This window comes from Bemisia tabaci, chromosome 7, assembly GCF_918797505.1.
Source record: "Bemisia tabaci chromosome 7, PGI_BMITA_v3".
Lineage (NCBI taxonomy): Eukaryota > Metazoa > Arthropoda > Insecta > Hemiptera > Aleyrodidae > Bemisia > Bemisia tabaci.
Genome location: NC_092799.1, coordinates 52,619,455 through 52,641,746, shown reverse-complemented (window position 1 = coordinate 52,641,746; position 22,292 = coordinate 52,619,455). Strand labels below are relative to the sequence as shown.

The 22,292-nt window shown below is 40.4% G+C and overlaps 1 protein-coding gene across 1 annotated transcript; it reads left to right on the top strand.

Moving 5' to 3' along the window:
* The first annotated feature begins 897 nt into the window (after window positions 1-897).
* LOC109039341 (cilia- and flagella-associated protein 298) lies at window positions 898-22,273 on the top strand. The gene is made up of 3 exons (XM_072302950.1): window positions 898-1,072; window positions 5,058-5,293; window positions 18,127-22,273. Exons 1-3 carry the CDS (start codon window positions 934-936, stop codon window positions 18,565-18,567), a joined length of 816 nt encoding a protein of 271 aa, XP_072159051.1. The 5' UTR covers window positions 898-933; the 3' UTR covers window positions 18,568-22,273.
* Window positions 22,274-22,292: the final 19 nt, after the last annotated feature.

The window sequence follows — 22,292 nt, the reverse complement described above, 5'->3', positions numbered from 1 at the left end:
CACGCATATGTATTCAATATTTAAGGGGCTTGGAGGACAAAGCGCAGTTTTTGAAAACATTTAGGTAGTTATTGATTTTTTCAAGTTGAACATAGATTTAACGCATACTTGGTGAAAAATTCAAAGTAAAAAATGTCATCAATTAGTCACCACTTTTTATCGGCTTTGTTACGATGGGTAATAGCAAAACGTACAAAGAAAGTGACAATTTCAATTCGAAGCTGTTTTTGCCTAATCAACCAAATGAAGGGGAGTGATGCTCGAATCTCGATCTCGAAACGTGCGGTACTCAGAAATAGGTACAATAGAGCGCGTAGCAACTGTCTTTTTATTGGCTAAGCATCAGAAAACAGAGAGGGGGGAGAAGACAGATGTTATTGTAATAACAACAATGTAGGTATACAATGATTTCTATCCTATTAAGTAGTAAGTTTAATTAATGTTATTTATTTTATAATCAAGAGTAAATCTATAAATTCTCGAGAAAAATACTCGACTTATGAATGTGGAATAGATTTGATGACATCTTTGCGACCGCTCCATTTTCTTTACATTCCGGGATCTAAGGTCTGAATAATCAAAGAAATTGACAAGATTCTTGGTCACGTTTATGCAAGATTTTAAAATTGAATAACTTCCGAGGTCATAAAATTCAAAAATACTAATGTCTGGCCGTGGTTACCTATCGACTACAGTGGTTTTATGTTCATTTTATATCTTAAAAAATTGTATAAGTAACTTTTTATGGTTTAGAAATTCTGTTCGTGCCTTTCGGTACGAATCTGAGATAGTTCCCACGTTTAAAGTGAGCGGAAACTTCTGAATTCACGATTTAGGTACCTACAAAAAAATACAAATGTTATAGGTAATGAGGGAAATACGTTTAAATTCCTTCATAACTTCGATTCACTTTTATCTGCACTGTATCTCAGGATGGTGATTTTGCACGTGAAGAAGGACGACGAAAGTCAATTCCTGTACGAGACCAAAGTTTCTGAGAGCATTGATGCGGTGACCACAGATATCGCGTTCATTTACAACGGAAGGTTAAAAATCAGCCGCATTTGTAGTGGTGAGTAGGTATTTCACTTTAGGGGTTGGGGAACATTTTGACTGATTTTTCGATACCTATTGTGTTTAATCCCTATTTTCCACAAATTTTATGAGGTAGGTACCTACGAGGGGCGTTCAATAAGTAAGTATCCCCCCTCTCTAAAATCAATAAAAATGGATCAATTTTAAAAAAAAAACTTGGGCTCAAAATCTTTCTTAGGATATACTGAGTTCAACAAAACAAACCGCAACAAAATCGGACTATATGCGGCCGAACGCGAGCCGTTTGAACGCGCCGAGGCGCTCGACGCTCCCGCCGAATCCGCGGGATTTGAAGTCCGCGACAGAAGAAGAGCTTCTCTGCCAAAGCCTCAGTCGCCATCACTGACGAAAAATCAAAGTTTTTGTTGAATAAGGGACTTACCTCACTTCTCCACATAACCAGCTCGATCCAAGCAGGTCTGATACTGAGACTAAGAGAACAGCTTTTGGATGCCCCGCGCGTAGAAGTCTTTCAGCTGACCGGGGATGAAAGAGTGGACGGCTTGTTTCACCTCTTCCACTGATTCAAAATTAACTCCTCCGAGTTCATATTTGAGATACGATACTAAATGGCAAACCGGACCAACATTCATTCCCGTTTCTGAAATCTGAACTCGGGGGAGTTAATTTTGAATCAGTGGAAAGAGGTCAAACAAGCCGTCCGATTTTGTTGCGGTTTGTTTTGTTGAACTCAGTATATCCTAAGAAAGATTTTGAGCCCAAGTTTTTTTAAAATTGGTCCATTTTTATTGATTTTAGAGAGAAGGGATACTTACTTATTGAACGCCCCTCGTATTTAAGTTCATTTGGGTCGCGCTCTTCTACCGATTCTCAAAAATTCGTGCGAAAAACACTGAAAATGTAAGGAAAAGTCGAGTATTTTTATGCTTAAACTTTCTAAAAAGTCAGGGAGTTTTTTAATCCAAGAAATCTCGTCACCCTGAAAACAGCGGTGATCACAATAGGTCGAGACCCCTCTTATTTTGCCGATAAAGGTCCCGCTAATTGTACTCTTTGGCACGTGCGGAAGACTGTAAATAATTAATAAGATACGATTTGTATAAATTCCTAAGCAGGTATGAGAAGTTCAGGAGGAGGTAAGTTAGGCGCGTAACTACCTCACGAATACGTAGTCTCCATTTTATTCATTAATTTATTTTAAAACTTATTTCCTTTTTTCAATGTGATTAAATATTCAAACCGTCCTATCTTTGTGCAATAAAGACGTATGAGTGCAATATGAGTGACACATTTTTGTATTACTATTTGAAGCACAAGGCATTGAAGGCGCTCCGTCTGTTTCAACAGCTTACAAAGTCTGGATGCAACTATTTGTGTTTTCAGGATGTCCTTGTTGCATACACAAAAACTTGCAGGCGTTTTGGTTTCCTTAAGCACAGCGTATGTCTGCGGTTATTGATTCTTAAGGGTCCTTTGCGCATTCACAGTCGAGTTTACTGTTAAATCCTTGAAATTCGGATGAGACACTTAGCACCATGTCATCGTTACAAAATGGTGCAAATTGCAAACATTTTTGGCGGTAGCAATTTGCAGGATTAATTCCTTCGTTGGAGTATTTTTGGTGGAAAAAATGCACCATTTGGCAACGCTGTCATGATGCAATACTGCTCATTTAAACTCCGAGGATTTCATGGTGAAGGCGATTGTAAACAAGACCAATCCACACAGGTAAGGTCTTTCCCGTGATGCCGCAATCACACGCTGAATGAAGGAGCTGAATGTGGCTTGAATGTGGAAGTCATCGGCCCGAAGCATGAATTTTGCGCGTCATTCGCAAAATTCAGCAACGATTCTCAGCAACCATCGGATAATGTCGGATTTGTCTGAACTGTTCGAATAGATTTGATACACATTTGGATGAAAATAACTCGAATTTGTGAAATTTCAGCTGTTGAGCGCTGAATGATGACTGCCACATCCAGCTGCCAAAGTCAGCGTGTTATCGCGGCATGAAAGAGTTTTGAGACCCTAGCTCGCATTAGGATGAGAAATTTAAATGCAAAGTATTTCTCAAGAGCGGCCAATGTGGCGTCACACTGGCTGCAGTTGAGTGAGAGCCGAGCGAAGAAGTGGATTCCAAAAAAATGCGCAAGTACCGACCTCCGTGGATTGGTCGTATATGAAACGTAGAAAGCCCTCGAGAACTGACAACTACACCGCCGTGCTAAGGAAGAACGTCGTATGAGCATTCGAGAGTTGCCGAATTTCCTTTGATAAAACATGTATTTTTGACAACACTATTGCATATTTTTCCTCGAAATGTTCAAATATTTTAGATTAAATTGCGTACGAAGTTGTCTGAAATTTTTGAAAAATAATATTCACTATTTTTCCAGAAAATTCGGTTTTAATCGGAGGAAATTTGGCAACGCCTGAAGGTTCATGCGGAGTTCTTCCTTAGCACGGCAATGCAGCAGCCGCGCGTTGTGTTGAAGAAAACCAAAGCGCCTGCAATTCTTTGAGTATACAATATGGACATCCCAAGAACACGAATAGTTGCATCCAGACCTAGCCATTGAAACAGCCGAGGAGCGCAATAAATGTTTTCCTCTTGTGATAACAGAATGCGTCACTCGTTGTATTTATATGTCGCCATTGCACGAAGATAAGGCCGTTTGAGTATTCAATCAAATTGAAAAAAAGAAATAGGTAAATTAATTATAAACTTAAAACTAAAATGGAGACTATTCATGCGGCAATCACCCGCCGGACCTTATCGGCAATTAGTCACTAAACTTTGACTCGTCTCATTTAATTTACCTGGAAACATGTGAAAAACGAACCATATTTCTTTATCATCTTCCGTATGTGGCAGTGTTGCCAAATAGTGCAATTTGCGGGACCGTTATCGGCAAAAACGAGCGGAATCACGACCAATACTGCCGTGCTAAGTAAGAACACAGTATGAACATTCGAGAGTTGCCAAATTTCCACCAATAGAATGTTCATTTTTGAGCAAAGTTTTGAACAGTTTTCCTTGAAATTTTCAGATCTTTTATTTTAAATTGCGAACAAAATTGTCTGAAAATTTTGGAAAATAATTTTCGCAATTTTCTCAATAAATTCGGGTTTTTTTAGAAGTAACTTGGCAACATCTGAAGGCTATACGGCGCTCTTCTTAGCACTGCAGAATAATGATGATCTCTGTTTGCAGGACAACAAGTTTTCTTCAAAAAAATCACTGACCGCTTAGATATTTTGAGTGTGAAACCCTCTGACTTTTTACTGTTTTTTTCATTTGTCATGGTTTTTGATGAAAATTTTAATCAAAAACAATTCAGAGCGTGAGGCACAAATGTCGGAAATATCATCAGTTGTGATTCGCAAAATGGCGGACCGCAATGCCTTTGTGAAAATGTGTAGGCGGATGATTAGTAGATATTTGCACTATTTTGGAACGCTGCCATGGCGCTACACGACTCATCTAATTTTCGAGGATTTAACAGTAAACCCGATTGTGAATGCGACGTCGAAAACCGTTGAGAACTAGCAACTGCACATATACACGGTAAAAAATTTAGCGGCAGTATTCGCACCCCGAGAATTTTGGCAGCCGGAGTGGAGATTTGCGGTCCCGGCAGACGAAACTCGGCATAACTACCGAACCTCTGGTAGAATATGCCCAACTTTCGACAGCCGAGACCCTAAATCTCCACTGCAGCTGCTGCCAAAATTCTCGGGGTGCGGATACTGCCGCTAAATTCGTTACCGTGTACGTTTTGCTGAAGAAAACCAGAGCGCCTGCAATTTTTTATGTATGCAACACGGACACCGCGAGAAGACGAATAGATGTATCCGGACCTAGCCATTAAAAATGAACATTTTATCGAAGGAAATTTGGCATCTCTCGAATGTTCACATGACGCTTTTCCTTAGCACGGGAGTAGTAATATTTCGTAATATTTGAGCTTGAACATGAGCTTGGTTTTGGTTTTTGGCAGAGATGGAGGAGCTGGCTAAACACGGGACGTTCTACCCGCCTGAGATCCTGGGCTTGCTCGAGGAGCAGGTGGCGGAGCTCAAGTTGACGGACGAGTGGGGTGAGAAGTGCAGCCCGAGTGGGGGGTGGAAGCTCAATAAGGACCCCATCGGACGCCGCAACGGTAGGCAACCCGTCGAGGAGATGCAACAGGTCCTCCTTAACACCGTCGAGGAGGCCAAAGCTATGGTCTCCAAGGTAATTAACTCATTCTCATTGATCAAGCTCCTTCGAGGGCTTCTCCAATTTCCAATAAGTCCATCCTTCTAAAGCATCCTCCTTTCGTAAAAGCACTTCACGCTCAAAGTCAGTGGAGCTACGCTCTTGCCCTATTCAAGCACCCAAAATCCACAGAGCGCTGGTCGCCTTGGTTTTTTTACAGTCTTGGCGGCAAGTTTGAAACAGTGATCCGTTTCTGCAATATTCCATTCTTGTTGGTCCTTTTTTTCCGCGAGGCGACGATTCTCAGTTGCTTCTCTCCCCATGGGGAAACTCCCTGCCAAGACTAATACTGCCGTGCTGAGGAAAAACGCCGCACGAACCTTCGAGAGTTGCCAAAATTCCTCCAACAAAATGTGTGTTTTTAAGGAGAGGTGTGATTCTCTTATCTTGAAAGTTTCTGAAAATTTGGATCTGATTGTGATTTAAAATCTCTGAAAAATTGGAGGCAAAATATTCACAGATTTCCCTGAAAATGCGTGTTGTAACAGAGGAAATTTGGCAACTTCTAAAAGCTCATACGGCGTTTTTCCTCGGCACAGCAGATTGAGGAACTAACGCGAGCGAGCTTTTACTCGATTTTGGATGGTCTGCATCGTCAGAAGGTAACTTGGTTTCAATTAACTTTGTAATACGGCATCGCTTTCTGACTGAAAATTGAGTGATCGCAGGATCCGCATAACTAAATCAGACGTTCCTTAATTTCTTTACATATTGTCATGGGAACGGAGTTCCCCATGATATTACAATCGTTCCGTTGCTATCGCTATGGGATTCCCTATGCCTCTGCGACCTTGTTGTCATGGGAACAGAGTTCCCCATGATATTACAATCGTTCCGTTGCTATCGCTATGGGATTCCCTATGCTTCTGCGACCTTGAGCGTTTCGCCCAGTCTTCGATTTTTGGTTGATTTTCCGATGTATCAAAAACCGTTGTATTTTTTAGCCAATCATGTCTCTACGTCAAGTTGTGTTGATTTCTAAAATTCGCTTTCAGCGAGTTTTTTTCCACCTTGAGATGTCGTGTCTGACTGGTAAATCTGCGCAGAACCACGAAGTTCCGATTTTGGGCAAATTCTTTTTTTAGGAGGTTCCGATTGGTTATTTTTCGCCATCAGTTTTCTGTTCGTTGGTGCAAAAGATCGCCTACCTCGTTGCTCTTGAGAAGCCGCCATTATCCCACCTCAAATTTTAAACATAGATATAAAGAAATAATAACCATCGTACAAGGTGGAAAATTGCTCTGGAGGACCCGTTACGGATATATGAGTCAAAATCAGAACTCGATTGATGGATTTAATCCATGAATACAGAAATATTGCCTCAGTTTACTGCCGCGATAGCAAATGCATGCTGAGATGAACCTTGAGACACATGGGGGCATAGGCAAACAATGTCTCACAGAGAAAGGCGCTTACTCCGTCCTGACATATCACGTCAGTGGACAAAGTCTCAAGGACTTCTTTTGTGAAGCCCCGCTCAGCGTCCGAGATCACTTAACTGTTTTCTTTTTTCCCCATTTCTCTAAGCGACGAGATGGCTCAGATGACTACGGCACCATTCGCAAGCGGGTAGAATGGTCTTCTTTTGTGCGAGCGGGGGTTCGAATCTCGTAGGTGACAGTTAATTTTTACTGGTTGTATTGAATGTTTTAGACCAATCATCTAACAAAAATTAATACTTGGCAACTTAGGAAGCACATAGGTCCCTTATGATGCGTATTCGGGCATATGTGTAGAGTAAACATATCATACGTAGGGTGTCCCAAAAGTACCGGGACTGGTTCTGTAACTTCAAAAGTATGATAGATACAGACATGATTTTGGTCTCATTTTAAAGATCAACTCAATACCTATCGATTAAAACCAAGATCAGCTCGATCGAATAAAAATTGACCGAGTTATGACTATTTGAAATTAGTGAGGAAAGTTTACCCCTACGGTTTTTAGGAAGATTTTTCGCTTACCAGGATTCAAAAAGTTAATATTCGTATTCACTTTCCTCCGAATCTTCCATAACTTCCTTTTGCTTTTCAAAGTACCGTCCATCAAACCGGTTGCACTTTTTCATGCGCTCTTGCCACTTATCCAACATTGTTTTCCTGAATTCTTCCTCTGGGATGGAGTTGAAGAAGTTTTGAATTGCATTCTGGATTTCGGTCTTCGATACGAATCTTCGTCCGCGAAGCTCCTTTTTAAGCGTAGGAAACATCCAAAAATCACATGGAGCCAAGTCAGGGCTATAAGGGGGATGAGGGATTGTTTCAACTCCATTTTTACTTATAAATTCACGTGTTAAGCTCGATGTGTGAGGCCGCGCATTGTCTTGATGGAGTATCCACGAAGCTTTCAAGTCCGACCGTTTCCGAGAAATGTGCATTCTCAACTCCTTTAGTACTTTGCAATAATACGCACTGTCAACTGTTGTGTTTGATGGTACAAAATGTTGATTTTTTTTTTTTTTATTTGCACAAAATATAATATGTACAGGATGGTTTTTAGATGTTGATACATCTGTAAAAAACTTAAATTTAACTTATAAGATAAACTTATGCTATGTTACGAATATTTGTTTTAGCTAAGTAACTAGGAATATATTAAAACAAATTAATATATGATGTACACCCTCTTTGTAGTGAGGAGAAAAATAAAAACAATTTCGCTTCAGAGTAAAAATGTCTTTTTGATTTAACTTGGACGGTGGGAGACCGAGATCGGTCAAAGACCCAAGAACCCCTGATAGCGTTCGAAAAGCGCAAGGAGGCTCATTGATTTAAAAGATGGAAAATTTTGAGAACCCCTGGATTCCAAGCTCGTGGGGTTTACGACGTTTTAATCTTCGGATGCATCGGTCTTTTTCGAGAAGTGCGAGCGCTTCAGGATTGGCGTGCCAATGCAACCTATTTTCATAAGAGTTATACATTTTTGTTATGTAGTCCTCTACAGAGTCAATGTTGAGATCAGCGCGAATATCCACACTCAAAAAAAGCTCCGGCCGTGGAGGCCATAAGCAGCGGACCTGGAGCACGGACTGGATGGGCTATATGGCACTACCGTTCGCCTACGCGCCTGACGGCCGGATTGCTACGTGCGGGGACGATGCGGAGTCCTACGGACATGAAAACCGTAAGTCGCGGCCTCGAGCGGCATAGGCAGCTTGCGCTCTAGGCGCTACTTACGGGCTGGACGGCCGGAGCTCTGCGCGCCGCCGCTGTCCGCGACGTGGTGGATTTTTTCGGAACTACAGCTGAAAATTCACCATTAAAGTACATACTTAGAAAAGAAAAACTTTCCAGCAAAGTTTTAAACATTGAGTGAATTATCTTGTGTCAATTTCTGAACAAGATTTTTTTTCTTTCCTTCTTTTTAAAATAGGTATATATTTCTTTGTTGATAGTTCATAACAATTTAGTTTCAGGAAAGTGATGGATAATTCAATGTCTAAGAAAGAAAAAGAGCATATGAACGTTAGCTTGTTGATCATGTTTCAGATATCAAGAGAGATTTGAACTCCTTGGCTGATAGTTCAGCAAGTCAATTTGAGAAAAGAGATGAATCTTAGAGAAGAGATGATGCTTATTGAGAAAGAAAATCAGCATATGAATGTTAGCTTATTCATCGTGTAGAGATATCAAGAGAAATTTTCAAAAACCTAACTTTAATGTTGCAAGCCTTCGTAGAAATAAATAAAGCACTGGGGAAGCACTGGAAGGAACAAATGTAGATAGATCAAAAATTCATGCTACCTATTTTAAATGTAGAACAGACTGTCCAAGGTATGATAAATTGCTAAAACTCATTGCAGCGAAAAATGTAAATTGAAAAATCATTTTTATCACTTGGCAGCCCGTTCTCAATAAATGTAATTACTTTCACTCAATGAGAATTCAGCATTTGTCAAAAACAAAACCTGGTTCATCCCTCAATAAAAAATACGAATGCAAAGTAGGAAATCACCCAAATGATTAACAAAGGAAAAGCACAGGCGTAGGTCTAGGTACTTACAGATTTTTACTCCTTACGACTAGAAAAGCTTCAGAATCTTGAAAATGAGGTTGAGAATATTTCAAAGTGTAAATTCAGTAGTAAAAGTTGACAAAACTTCAAGATATAACTCTCCGCAATAACTACCGGATACAATTTCCACAAAATATTAGCGAAGAAATATACCACCGAAAATTGTCACACTTGTTAAAATTGTAGATCTTCCCTTCAGCAAACTGAAGCGCGATTCACACAAAATTTTACCACTATTACAGTACACTGAGCTCCCTAGAATTGGGATATGGAATCAGAGAGATATTCACAGCAACAATGTTTGCACTGGCTCTTATCGGATAATCAACGCAGGCAAGATTGGCTTATAGCTTCCGCTGGCGGACAGCTATTTTGGCAACAGAGAAGGGAGGTGTTGGATGTCGGAGAGTGAAATACTACCTACTCTCAATTGAAAACATTTAAGTATAAGCCAGAGATTAGATTGAAATGGAATAAAAAATCAACCCAATCTTATGAGCAAGCAAAGGTGGCACAATGAAGTTGCAATCGGTAAATAGACATTCTTGTGTCTACATTATCAGTATTTTAGTGTGGCGGTAATTTACTCTGTGGGAAGATGCGTGGCAGGTAATTGATTGCTTTTCTTGGATTTAAGTTCTTTCCCTTAGTAGGGGGAAAATAAGTGAATTGCAAACGAACTTACAGGAGGAGAGGATATGAGCTCAGTGTGTAGGTAAAACTGACAATTTTCACTTAACTCTCGTCGCATTTCCGAAAGTATTTGACAAGCGTTATCACACAGAACTTTAGAATCAATCGTGCACCGCACAGAATCAAGAAAATATATCGAAAACCTCCAAAATTAAACGAAAAACGAACACACGTAATGAGCAATGACCAACAATGACAAGCAATTTACTAGATTCTAACCTCAATAAACAACGCTGAGTGGTGGCTGCGATCGCTCCCGAAAATGTTCAAGGGTGGCGGCAACTTTAAATTCACGCACTGAATAACATTGACGTAAAATATTATAATTTTCTGCGAATATACACGTAGCCGTCTCAATTTTAATCTGATGGTGACGCCATTTTCCGAAAACTGAATCTCACCTCACTGCCAACGGCCGTGGAAGCGGTTGGCTCCGATCCTGAAACCCGTAACTTACGCTCGGCTCCTAACCGGTCTTACGGCCATGAAGGCCGCGCGGGGTCCACGGGACACCGGCCGCTGGGTCCAGTACTAGCTGGCGCACAGCGCGTTAACGCCGGGATCACCAGTGTCCAGAGCAACCGGGTCACAGGGCCGTAGTTTTTTTTTTGAGTGCACGTTTCTCTTATACCATCTGGCTTTTGAAATGCTTCGTAAAATTTTCATTTGGATGATTACTATATTTTTAATGTTAGATTTGGATGCGCAGCCCCACAATTGGCATCCATAACTCCAAACCGGTCTCAACATTGACTTGTAGAGGAGCACTTTGGTTTCTAAGGGTAACTTGGATTTGCGGCCTATCAGCCACTGCATATCGTGAAATTTAAGTCTTAATTGTTCGACTTTTTTCTTTATGTGTGCACCCCATTTGAGCCTGGAATCCAGATGGAGGCCTAAATAACGGGCGACTGTGTCGCGAGGAATTTCAGAATTTCCTAAATGAAGAAGAATGTGAACAAAAGGTCTGTTGGTGAACACAATTTCTACCGACTTATACGCATTTAGTTTTGTTTTATCTTTGTTAGTCCATTTATTAATCCTATTTAGGTGGGATTGAGCATTAAAACGAGCCTCCCTGTAACTTTTTGACGCTGCTAGCACGAGCTTATCATCGGCATAAACTCCCAATTCCCCCCCCCCTCCCAGACTGACAAAATGTTGATAAATGACACCTCGAAAATCAAAACAAGCAGTTCCAACGCCAAAGCGTTGAAGGGCGCTTCTTTAACACTGCGCATGCGAGGAACGTTTTCATACGGCCAAGCGAGAGTATTGCGGACGGACGATGTATAACAAATTGCCTACGTGAAGGTGGTCCGGCAGCAACATACCCGCCGCTAGTCTCTGGAAAACAATAGAAAAAAATAGTAGTTGCGTACGTTGCCAGCGAGCGTGCTGCGAGCGCATCTGTTTCAATTACCTAGCATCGAGTCGGGCCTCTTACTTTCTATTCTCTCTGACATAACCTTAAACCTTCAACCCAGAGCCGCAAACAGCTGACGCTTGACGATGCTGCGCCGAGAAAATGAACCAATCACAAAATAGCACAGTAATACGTCACTAAAATGAAGAGATCACGTGACTGTTCGTGATTTTTTCGAATCAATCTGAAACTACAACCTCGAATATGAGGCATTTAAGCATAACGAAGCCCCAAAATAGTTTAACCAGGTAATACGTCCGTGCGAGATTGTTATGCTTAAAAGCAAAACATTTCACGAAAACTTTTACGAATACCAGATGCAGAAGAAAATCAAATTTTCCCGGGTGTACCAGAATGGCGTCATTACCCATAAGGCAAAACGGTATGTAGTATAGTACATGTTACATCGGGGGAGTCGAACGGTTGGAAAGGGCGCATCTGGTACCCAGAAGCGCCCAAAACACAATAAGCATCACTTTACAGGCCGATTTTTCGATTCACGGTGATGAAGAATCTTCCTTAAAAACCGTAGGGGTAAACTTTCCTCACTGATTTCAAATTGCCATTGCTCGGTCAATTTTTATTCGATTGAGCTGATCTTGGTTTTAATCGATAGGTATTGAGTTGATCTTTAAAATGAGATCAAGATCATGTCTGTATCTATCTTACTTTTGAAGTTACAGAACAAGTCCCGGTGCTTTTGGGACACCTTATGTATACTTTACGCCGAAAAAGCGAACCTGAAACTTAAATGCGTTAACTTCCGAAAACCATATATAATCCAACGAAAATAAATAATTGGTACATAACAGCTTTCTTGTATGCAAAGAAAATAATTAAAAATGTTAAAAAAGAGATGTCAACACAAAATTACATAGCCCCTTCAATTCAGAAGATACTACAAACGAACTGTACCTTAACATTTTCATATCCCAGAAGCTAACGTTCCCATGACGAATATTGCTATCGCTAGCGATTGCAAAATCCAACTTGTTTTTGACTGGAATCATTGGTGATTTCCTGAAATTGACAACACTGTTCACATTCCCTCCATTTAAATGAATTACAAATATTGATGCCACGTGATGTAGGTCGCCCCACTTTGTTTTATACATTCAAATTAAGGATCAACTCTGTTATCAACCACTGAGCACCACCACCGCTGCTGATAACTTGTCAACACTCATACTTGAGAACTTTTGAGACTGAATGTATCAGTATCCTAATGGAATTAACGTGAAATTTTCAAAGCTGCATGCTGTGGGCTCACGGTAAAGAAGAAAACTTGGAAGGGAAATGGACTACATTTTGTCATGGGAACGGAGTTCCCCATGATATTAGAATCGTTCCGTTGCTTTCGCTATGGGATTCCCTATACCTCTGCGACCTTGAGCGTTTCGCCCAGTCTCCGATTTTTGGTTGAGTTTCCGATGTATCAAAAACCGTTGTATTTTTTAGCCAATCATGTCTCTAAGTCAAGTTGTGTTGATTGCTAAAATTCGCTTTCAGCGAGTTTTTTTCCTTCTTGAGATGTCGTGTCTGACTGGTAAATCTGCGCAGAACCACGAAGTTCCGTTTTTAGGCAAATTCTTTTTTTGGGAGGTTCTGATTGGTTATTTTTCGCCATCAGTTTTCTGTTCGTTGGTGCAAAAGATCGCCTACCTCGTGTTCTTGAGAAGCCGCCATTATCCCACCTCAAATTTGAAAAATAGAAGTAAAGAAATAATAACTATCGTACAAGGTGGAAAATTGTTCTGGAGGACTCGTTACGGACAAAGAAGTCAAAATCAGAGCTTGATTGATTGATTTAATTCATGGATACGCAAATATTGCCTTAGCTCAATTGCCGCGATCGGAATGCACGCTGGGATGAACCTCGAGACACATTAAAACAGTGCGAACCATGGCTCATATCCCAAAAGCAACGTTCAAAGCGTCAAGGTCTCTGGTGATAAGTCCCGCCCATTGCCCGAGTCTTTTAAATGCTATTTTTACTCCCGCTCACGTGGAGCCGTCATAGCCTAGTTGACAAATCCGCCTCGTATTGGGCGCTTCTGGGTACCAGATGCGCCCTTTCCAACCGTTCGACTCCCCCGATGTAACATGTACTATACTACATGCCCTTTTGCCTTATGGGTAATGACGCCATTCTGGTACACCCGGGAAAATTTGATTTTTTTCTGCATCTGGTATTCGTAAAAGTTTTCGTGAAATGTTTTGCTTTTAAGCATAACAATCTCGCATGGACGTATTACCTGGTTAAAGTATTTTAGGGCCTCCTTATGCTTTAAATACTTATATCCGAGGCAGTACTTTCAGATCGATTTGAAAATATTACGAACAGTCACGTGATCTCTTCATTTTAGTGACGTATTACTGTGCTACTTTGTGATTGGTTCATTTTCTTGGCGCAGCATCGACACGTCAGCTGTTTGCGGCATTGAGCGGAAGGTTTAAGGTTATGTCATGGACCAAGAGAATGAATAAGGACCCCCAACTCCAGTTAGCGGAGACATTAGCGCTGCCTATATTTTCATCCATGGCCGATGTCACCGCCGGCCGGCCGGTCCCTCTCTTCCCCGCGACCCGCGCTTCCCCGCCCCGCTGCTGAACTCCTCTTCACGCGGCCGGGCCCCGCTCCCCCGCGACCTGCGCGCCCTACCTCGCGGCGTCGCGACGCCGCTGTCCGCTAGATCGCGTTGACGCACCAGCTTTAGAGGTTCCGCCGCTCTTTCCCGTCGTCTGATTTACAGTGCATCCTTTATGTTTCCATTCACCATCAGTTTAAGTTCATCACAAAGTTCTCGAGGAAAGTTTCAGATCTTCGCCATCGATCTGAAGTTTTGAAGGGTTTTGCGGTGAAAGAATCCCACTTTAAATTCCATCTTCGTCAGTCTTTTCGGATACATAAGTTGGTAGTAATATGCTTTGTCAAAGAAGCGCCCTCCAACGCTTGGGCGTTGGAACTGCTTGTTTTTTATTAGATGCGGGCACCCGGCGATCGGGAGTTCGATACCCGACGATGGGAACTTCTTTTTAATGGTTGTATTGAATGTTTTAGACTAATCATCAAAGAATAATTAATAGTAGATGATAAATGTACGAACATTTTCTCGTGAGTTAATATGTTAAACAAAAATACTGGAATATACCTCCTTCATATAATCAGCCACATGTTCCCCCAAATTAATGACGTTATTTTCTTTTTTCAATAAAGTTAATTTGCATTCAACGTTCGTAAGTTAAGCAAAAAGTACCTATTGATACAAATAGAAAGACATGAAAATAGTATGTCTAACATTTCAGTTGTTTTTTTTTTTATTTATTTTTTGTTTTTTTGTTTTTTCAATAAAACAAATTGACTGGGACTAGAATCATCGTATCTCTGAAGACAAAAGCTAAGTTTTTTTGATACAGAAATACTAATATATTCATCCTTTATATAATCAGGGAGATGTTGACCCAAATATTGATGTATATTTTCTCTGTTCGCCCAAATTAATGATGGTATTTTCTTTTTTCAATAAAATTAATTTACATTCCACGTTCTTAAAGCAATATTTTCTCCAAAATTCAGCAAAAACTAACAATTTATACCTACGCAAAAAGTAAATAAATAAATAAAGCAATGACATGAAAGTAGTATAGGTAGTACACATCTAACATTTCGGTTACATCTATTTGAATGAAAAAAATGGCAACTTAGGAAGCACATAGGTCACTTATCGACGGTGAAACTACCAAACCACGTATCTCGGTTTGCGACGTCGCAGACTTTCTGTCATACTTTATTTTTTAAATGAAAAGCTACTTAACGTCCAGTCTTGAAAATTTCCGTGATTTTTCCTCTTCGTGCGGAGAAAATTCTGTGAAAATTTCAAGGAATGATATTGATTTGGTCTACTTCAAAAAAATAAAATGTGAGCGGAGATTTTTAAACACCGCAAACGAGATACGTGGTTTGTTAGTTTCACCGTCGTTATGATGCGTATTCGGGCATATGCGTAGAGTAAAAATATCATACTTTACGCCGAAAAAACGAAACTGAAAGTTAAATGCGTTAACTTCCAAAAACCATACATAATCCAACGAAAATAAATAATCGGTAAATAACAGCTTTCTTGTATGCAAAGAAAAAAAATTAAAAATGTTAAAAAAGAGATGTCGACACAAAATTACATAGCCCCTTCAATTCTGAAGATACTACAAACGAACTGTACCTTAAAATTTTCATATCCCAGAAGCAAAAGTTCCCATGACGAATATTGCTATCGCTAGCGATTGCAAAAACCAACTTGTTTGCAATTAGAACCTACAATCTTCAGCTCGTTTTAGAAACAGCAAATGTGTCATCAGTTTTTCTATGCAGATAGGTGATTTTATAAATAAGCGAGAACAGCAGTTTTCGATTAGCAGTTCTGTATCACAAAATGGAGTCTAATTAGGAAACGCTAGAAAGAGTTTGATACAAATATAGGGAAGTGTTAAAATGGATTAGAAATTTCAAAAATTTTCTGAAGGAGGTTCCTCGGAACTTTCGGTGATAGAATAGCTAGGCTTAAAAAGTATCTACAATAGAGTTGCAATGTACTGGAGCACCGCACTAGTGCAATCAAGTCAATCCTAGAACGATGCATATTATCCTCTTGTTCCTCGAAAGTGGAAGCCATCCGGAAACCATACGTGGCATTTTCAAAGACGCCGCACAGTGAATCATGTTAATTAGGGAGGTCGCACATGAAATATTTGACTAAAACCGCAAATTTTGATGTTTATTTCGTCACGTTTTACATTTTAAGGGGTGTTTCTAAAAAAAATTTCACGAGAAAACCAATGGAACCACTTTTAGAACCTCTATTTTTGTATAAATGGAGTTGTAAGCGTTTAAAGTCTCCAAATGTTGTCCGACCTCTCCTTTCAGCTCGATCCACAGTGCAGCGGCTTATCGAAGAATTGCGGGTCGCCTGTGGTTTTCCGGATTGATTAATTTTAATCGATAGTTACTTTCGTGGATGTTGGCAAATTATCTTAACCAAAGTCATAACAAATTGAAAAATTTACGAAACTCCTGGTTATTGTGAAATAAATTGTAAACTTGTAACTTGAATGATCAAAGCGGAGCCCGGAGCTGGGACCTTGTGCATTCGGCATCGCCTGTCGCCGCTCACTGGTCTCAGGAGCACTGGACAAAACTCACGCAAAAAGTGACTTGATCGGCGCGCGGCGCTTCAGTAGGTACATTGCGGCTCTGTTCTGCCGTGCCAAGGAAAAACGCCGTATGAGCCTTTAGGCGTTGCCAAATTTCCATGGATGAAATATGAATTTCCTGGTAAACTTATGAATATTTTTCTTCCAATTTTTCAGATAATTTGGTTCGCAATTTCATACCTAAATTGCGACAATTGAAAAATGTTGTCTAAATGTTGAAAATTTCAAGGAGAAATACTCATAATTTTACCCAACCCAAAAATAAACATTTTATCTGGGAAAATATGGCAACTCTCGTCTCGAGTGTTCATACGGCGTTTTTCTCTAGGAGGGCAGTTTTGTGCTCTATGCTAGGCCGTGCTAAGGAAAAACGCCGTGCGAGCCTGCAGACGTCGCCAAGTTTCCACCGATGAAAACCGAAATTACTGGGTAAATTCTGAATATATTGTTTTCCATGATTTTCAGACAATTTTGTACGCAATTTAATCTAACATATCCGAAAATTTCAAGGAAAAATATGCATGCATGTCGTCAAAAACACGTGTTTCATCAAAGGAAATGTGGCAACTCCTGAACGTTCATACGGCGTCCTTCCTTAGCCCGGCAGTTTGGAGGTGGAATAGTCGTATTTTGTTCGAAACAACAAATTGTTTTTGTTCTTTTTCTTGTTTCTTTTGCTTGATTCTGAACAACCAATGAGAGAGCTAATACCAATTTCAGGTTAGAAAACAACACGTTGTCTCGGGCAACGTTGTCAACGTTGTCTCGGGCAACAACATGAAAACGACTTGCCTCTGAGCACGTTGCAGTTGTTGTACAACAATGTTGCTGTAGGGGTTTCCAAATTTTGCGCGCGAAAATGAGCCCCGCCCCCACAACACAAATCATCTTCGAACAAAACGCGATTGTTGCTTGTTTTCCCAACATGTTGCGAGTGTTGTTGTAGGTTTAGATTGGCGGTATGTCAGCCCCTGGCTCGCACCTGAATGCAACCCTACCTATAGCAGAAGGCTTTTCTTAATGCTATGGCGCGAGCCGCTCGTCTTAGTGCGTTTTCTCTTTGTGCCCGAATAAAAGTTAATTTTATTCGTTATTCATGGTATTCACTTACTCGTTACTCCCATAGGTTACGGGCCCGGTATGAGTTTTGCCTCCGAGCAAAATACGACTAATGATTACCGGAAAATGGGCTTTTGTGTTGCAGAAAGTAGTAGGTTATGGGCCTAGTATGAGTGTTGCCTCCGAGCAAAATACGACTAATGATTACCGGAAAATGGGTTTTTGTGTTGCAGAAATTAGTGGGTTATGGGCCCAGTATAAGTGTTGCCTCCGAGCAAAATACGACTAATGATTACCGGAAAATGGGTTTTTGTGTTGCAGAAAGTAGTAGGTTATGGGCCCAGTATAAGTGTTGCCTCCGAGCAAAATACGACTTATGATTACCGGAAAATTGGTTTTTGTGTTGCAGAAATTAGTATCGGGGAACAAATGCCTGACACTAGGCACAGTGCAGGAGGCGATCCGTCTCCTGGGAGGGGCGTGCTCGATCGTGTACCCGATGGGCCTACCGCCGCACGATCCAATCCGGGAGGAGCTGGAGAACCGGGAGCAGTTGGAGGGGACGCAGGCCTCCCGGGAGGTGATGGAGGTGGCCGTGGCGCGGCTCTGGTTCTCCGGGCGGGAGCTCAACCGCGAGAAGCTCCTCCGCGACTACGTCGGCCCCAACGACAAGAGCAAGCTCATCGTCAAGCTGGCCCGTCTCGGCCAAGGGGCCCCTGCCCGCGAGCCCGTCGTCACCGAGGAGGTCAAGAGGCGCATGATGGCCGATGCTTTTCGACGACAGGAGCAACTCAAGGTAAGTCAGCCGCATCTTCAGAATTTTCCCCTTACAAAAGAGACCCTCCACTAGAGTACAGCTTTATACGTAGACAGGGTTGCCACAGAATTTAGAAAATTAAATTCCTTGACATTTCCCTCACTCATTCTGGTTGAATTCCCTCACAATTGAAGATGTGACGGATGGTTAAGAAGACAAAATTGAAAATAGTTCTCATGCAAAATTTGTTGTTCGAAACCTCAAACCTATTATAGAAAGCAAATGAAGGCGCTTTAACAAATTTTCCCTGACATTTTCGTCATTTTCCTAATTTTCCCTGACATTTCCCGGTTTTCCCTGACTTTTTAAAATCCCGTGACATTTCCCGGTTTTCCCAGTTTTCCCTGACTGTGGCAAACCTGCGGAGAGTATGGACAACTCGAAAATTTCCAGCTCAGCTTTCATCAGGTCATGTACCTCTTGGGGTCCAATAAGACAGCCAACCTATCAACTCGAGTTATCCAATCCTACTTATTTAAACTCCCAGAGTAGGTACACCCATCAAACAATATTAAAGCACCGATACAACTTTAATTTCGCGTACATTTTCTCAGTTTTAAAGTCTTAATCCTTAAAAATGCTTGTTTACAATGCGCTTTCGGCCCTATTGATTAATCTTCCAAATGCATAGGTTGGCATTGGCACTTTTCCAGTGATTTTCGTGTCTCACGCTGTCACCCTTTTGGGCCTCAAGAGCTGCATAAATCGAGCAGGCCTCGAGTTCATACTCTCCCTATAAAGGCACTCTACCCTCCATCAAAGAGAAAACAAGACCAGTATGAATGGGCCTCTGGAGAAGGTAGAAATTATTCACCGAAAAAGTCAAGTTGATTTAACATTCTGGATGTAACAAAAGTGTGCGAGAACTTATATAAAATGCTGAATTACCCGCTATAGCAGTTACTTCGGCAATGCCAAGGTTTAAAACTAACTGTTGCGGCGGGTAATTCAGCATTTTATGTAGATATAGAATACCACGTTAGGTTTGCAATTTTATCTTCTTGGAAGTCAAAATAGTTGTGTCACGTGTTTTACACTATACAGCTATTCTAGCTCTGTCTCAAAGTCTTTGAGTCAGCAACTTACATACGCAACTTTGCCTACCAGGGAGTCAAAATAGTTGTATCACGCGTTTCGCCTCATCCTCCTTTTCTAACCATGCGTTAAAGTTCCGGAGTCAGCCGGGAAGAGATTCTCCTTCATTTTGTGGATACGCAATTTTGCTTTTTGGAAGTCGAAATATCTGCATCGCTTGTTTCGCCCACTCCAACGTTTCTACCCCTGCATTAAACTTTCTGAGTCAGTCAATAAGAGATTCTCCTTCACTTTGTGGATGTGTACTTTTACCTGTTTAGAAGTTGAAATAATTGTTCCACGCGTTTCACCCCGTTCAACGCTACCTCTCCGTGCTGAGACGGCGGGAAAGAGACCAAGCTTTTTTCGATTGTTGAGTATATGCGAGAATTTGTTGCTTCATAACTCTGACCGGATCTGTGAAGATGGACCTTATTTTTCGGATGATTTCCGAAACATTGAACTTTTCGCCAACACCGATTGCGAGAAGTGCCTGCAAAACTGTAGGTTTACCTCCAGCATCACATCGTCTCTCCGAGTACGCGCGCGGAGCGGAACTTGATCTGTATGTCGCGCTCTCGCAAGTTCCCGCATGCTAATAATGCCAAATTCAGACGATAATGGGAGTCATTAGCTGTTCCTCATCGGACATGATTTTTTCTTCTTTTTTTTGTAAATAAAATCGTCAAATTGATTTGAATGGCTCACACATGAAATCGTCCGAAATAATTCAACTTTTATACTACATCCAATTTCAGCAAAAAGATCAATCACGCCAGTCGTTCTATTGTGGTTTAATTGTTGAACAGATCAGTAAACAATGATAAAACCTCTCCAACCGTTTCGTGTTCACGCCCTATGGAAACAGATCTACCGCCCCTGCAAAAACTTGATGCATAACATCATCTGCGAACGGTGAACCAAAGTCTACCACAAATAGGAGAAATTTAACGTGATCGATCAGGACTTAACTCCATGTATATAAAAGAAATAAATAACTAACAACAGAGAATATTTTAATGAAGTGCGGCAGATTGCAAGAAAATTTGAAACGGATAATTAAGGGAGTTTAATAGAAATTCAAGATCGCCCCAATCAATTACTCAAAGGCTTTTGTGATAACTATGTTTCGAAAAAGTTCATTCCGTGAAAAAATGAACGAGGCTGGAGGAGAAGGGAATTCAAATATTTTTAAGAATGATGCGTGTTACAGATTAAGCCTGAATAATGGATCACATTAATTATTCATTCTCAGCTATAAGTCGACTTTAATTTTATTCACCTCGAACTTACAATTAGTCCTTATGACAACTAAGCTATAGTAGCTAAGTATTCTCTTGAAGAGAGAAAGAGAAGAAAGCATCATTTGCAACTTCTCTTTGGCCGTATTCATCTTGCTCTCATTTCACCTGTAACTGGTCATCTCAATTCCTCTTGGAATTAAGGCAGCAGGAATGTATTTTCGGATTAAGTAGACTTTAGACTCCAAAGTTTGGGAAGTTCTCAAAACTTCTTGCCTCAGCATCAAAAATAACTCAAAATCTTGACGGTTATTAAAAGTTATTCTAATCGACCTGATGAAAATTTAGACTGATATGAGGCAATCGATTTGGATTCGATAGGGGCAATTTTTTTATTAAATTTTCGAGGTTTTTTAAGTTGGAAAAAAAGTGAGTGAGTAAGTAAATTGTAGTTAAAAAACTAATGTAGCAGGAACATTTATTGATAATATAACTTTCTACTAATAATAAGTGTTATATTTAAGTCTTTCCGAGTTTTAAAAACAATGGCGTTTTCTGGCATGAAGGAATTTAGTAGTTTTCTCAGTGAAAATTGTATTATTTCATTTCAAAAATCAGCGTTTGGACGCATTTGCTCAAAAATGAAAAAAGTACATACATCTGAAGGAACTATAGGATATAATGATTAAAACGTTTCAAATTTTATGCGTAGCGATGTTTTCAGCATATATTCTCACATACGTTAAACTCACGAAACTTACAAGTAGACTCACAATTAGTCGTGAGGAATTTCGATTTTCACGTTTAAATATCATCCTTTAACTTTATATCTAGGATACTTGACCCATTTAAAAAATACTAAATATTATGAACTGCGTCAATTTACGCGAGGAATCAATCGTTGGATCCGACAAAATTTAGTCAAACAGCAAGTTCACCAATCACGTAACATTGCAGTGAGATAATCTGAGCTTGTTAATGTGAGGAGTTATTTTGGTTGATTTTCTTCAAACAAAAGTTACATCTGAGCAGAGATTTGCAACGGCGCAGTTAGAGATACGCATTTTTCGACTTTAGCCATCAAGTTCGGGTGCACAGATCAGTTTGTTTTCCAGTATTGGGAAAGCTTCATGTATGAGTCTATTAGAAAACTCAAAAATAAAAAAAAAAACTTTACAAGTGACTACCTACAGCTCAATCATAGATAGTTGTGTTAAGTGGAGTTCGACTAAACTAAAATAAACAAGAGTTTCTACGTGAGAAACAGGAATCTGATTTTCAATCAGATTATGCATAACTGAAATGAATACTGATTTGCACGGAGTGTTCTTTACATCGGAAAACAAGAAGCAGACTGCGTTGATTTTTCTAGAGATTGGACACTATATTTAAAATAAGTAAAACGTAAGGGAAGAAAAATTAGGCTGTAAGCAGTTCGGTGCT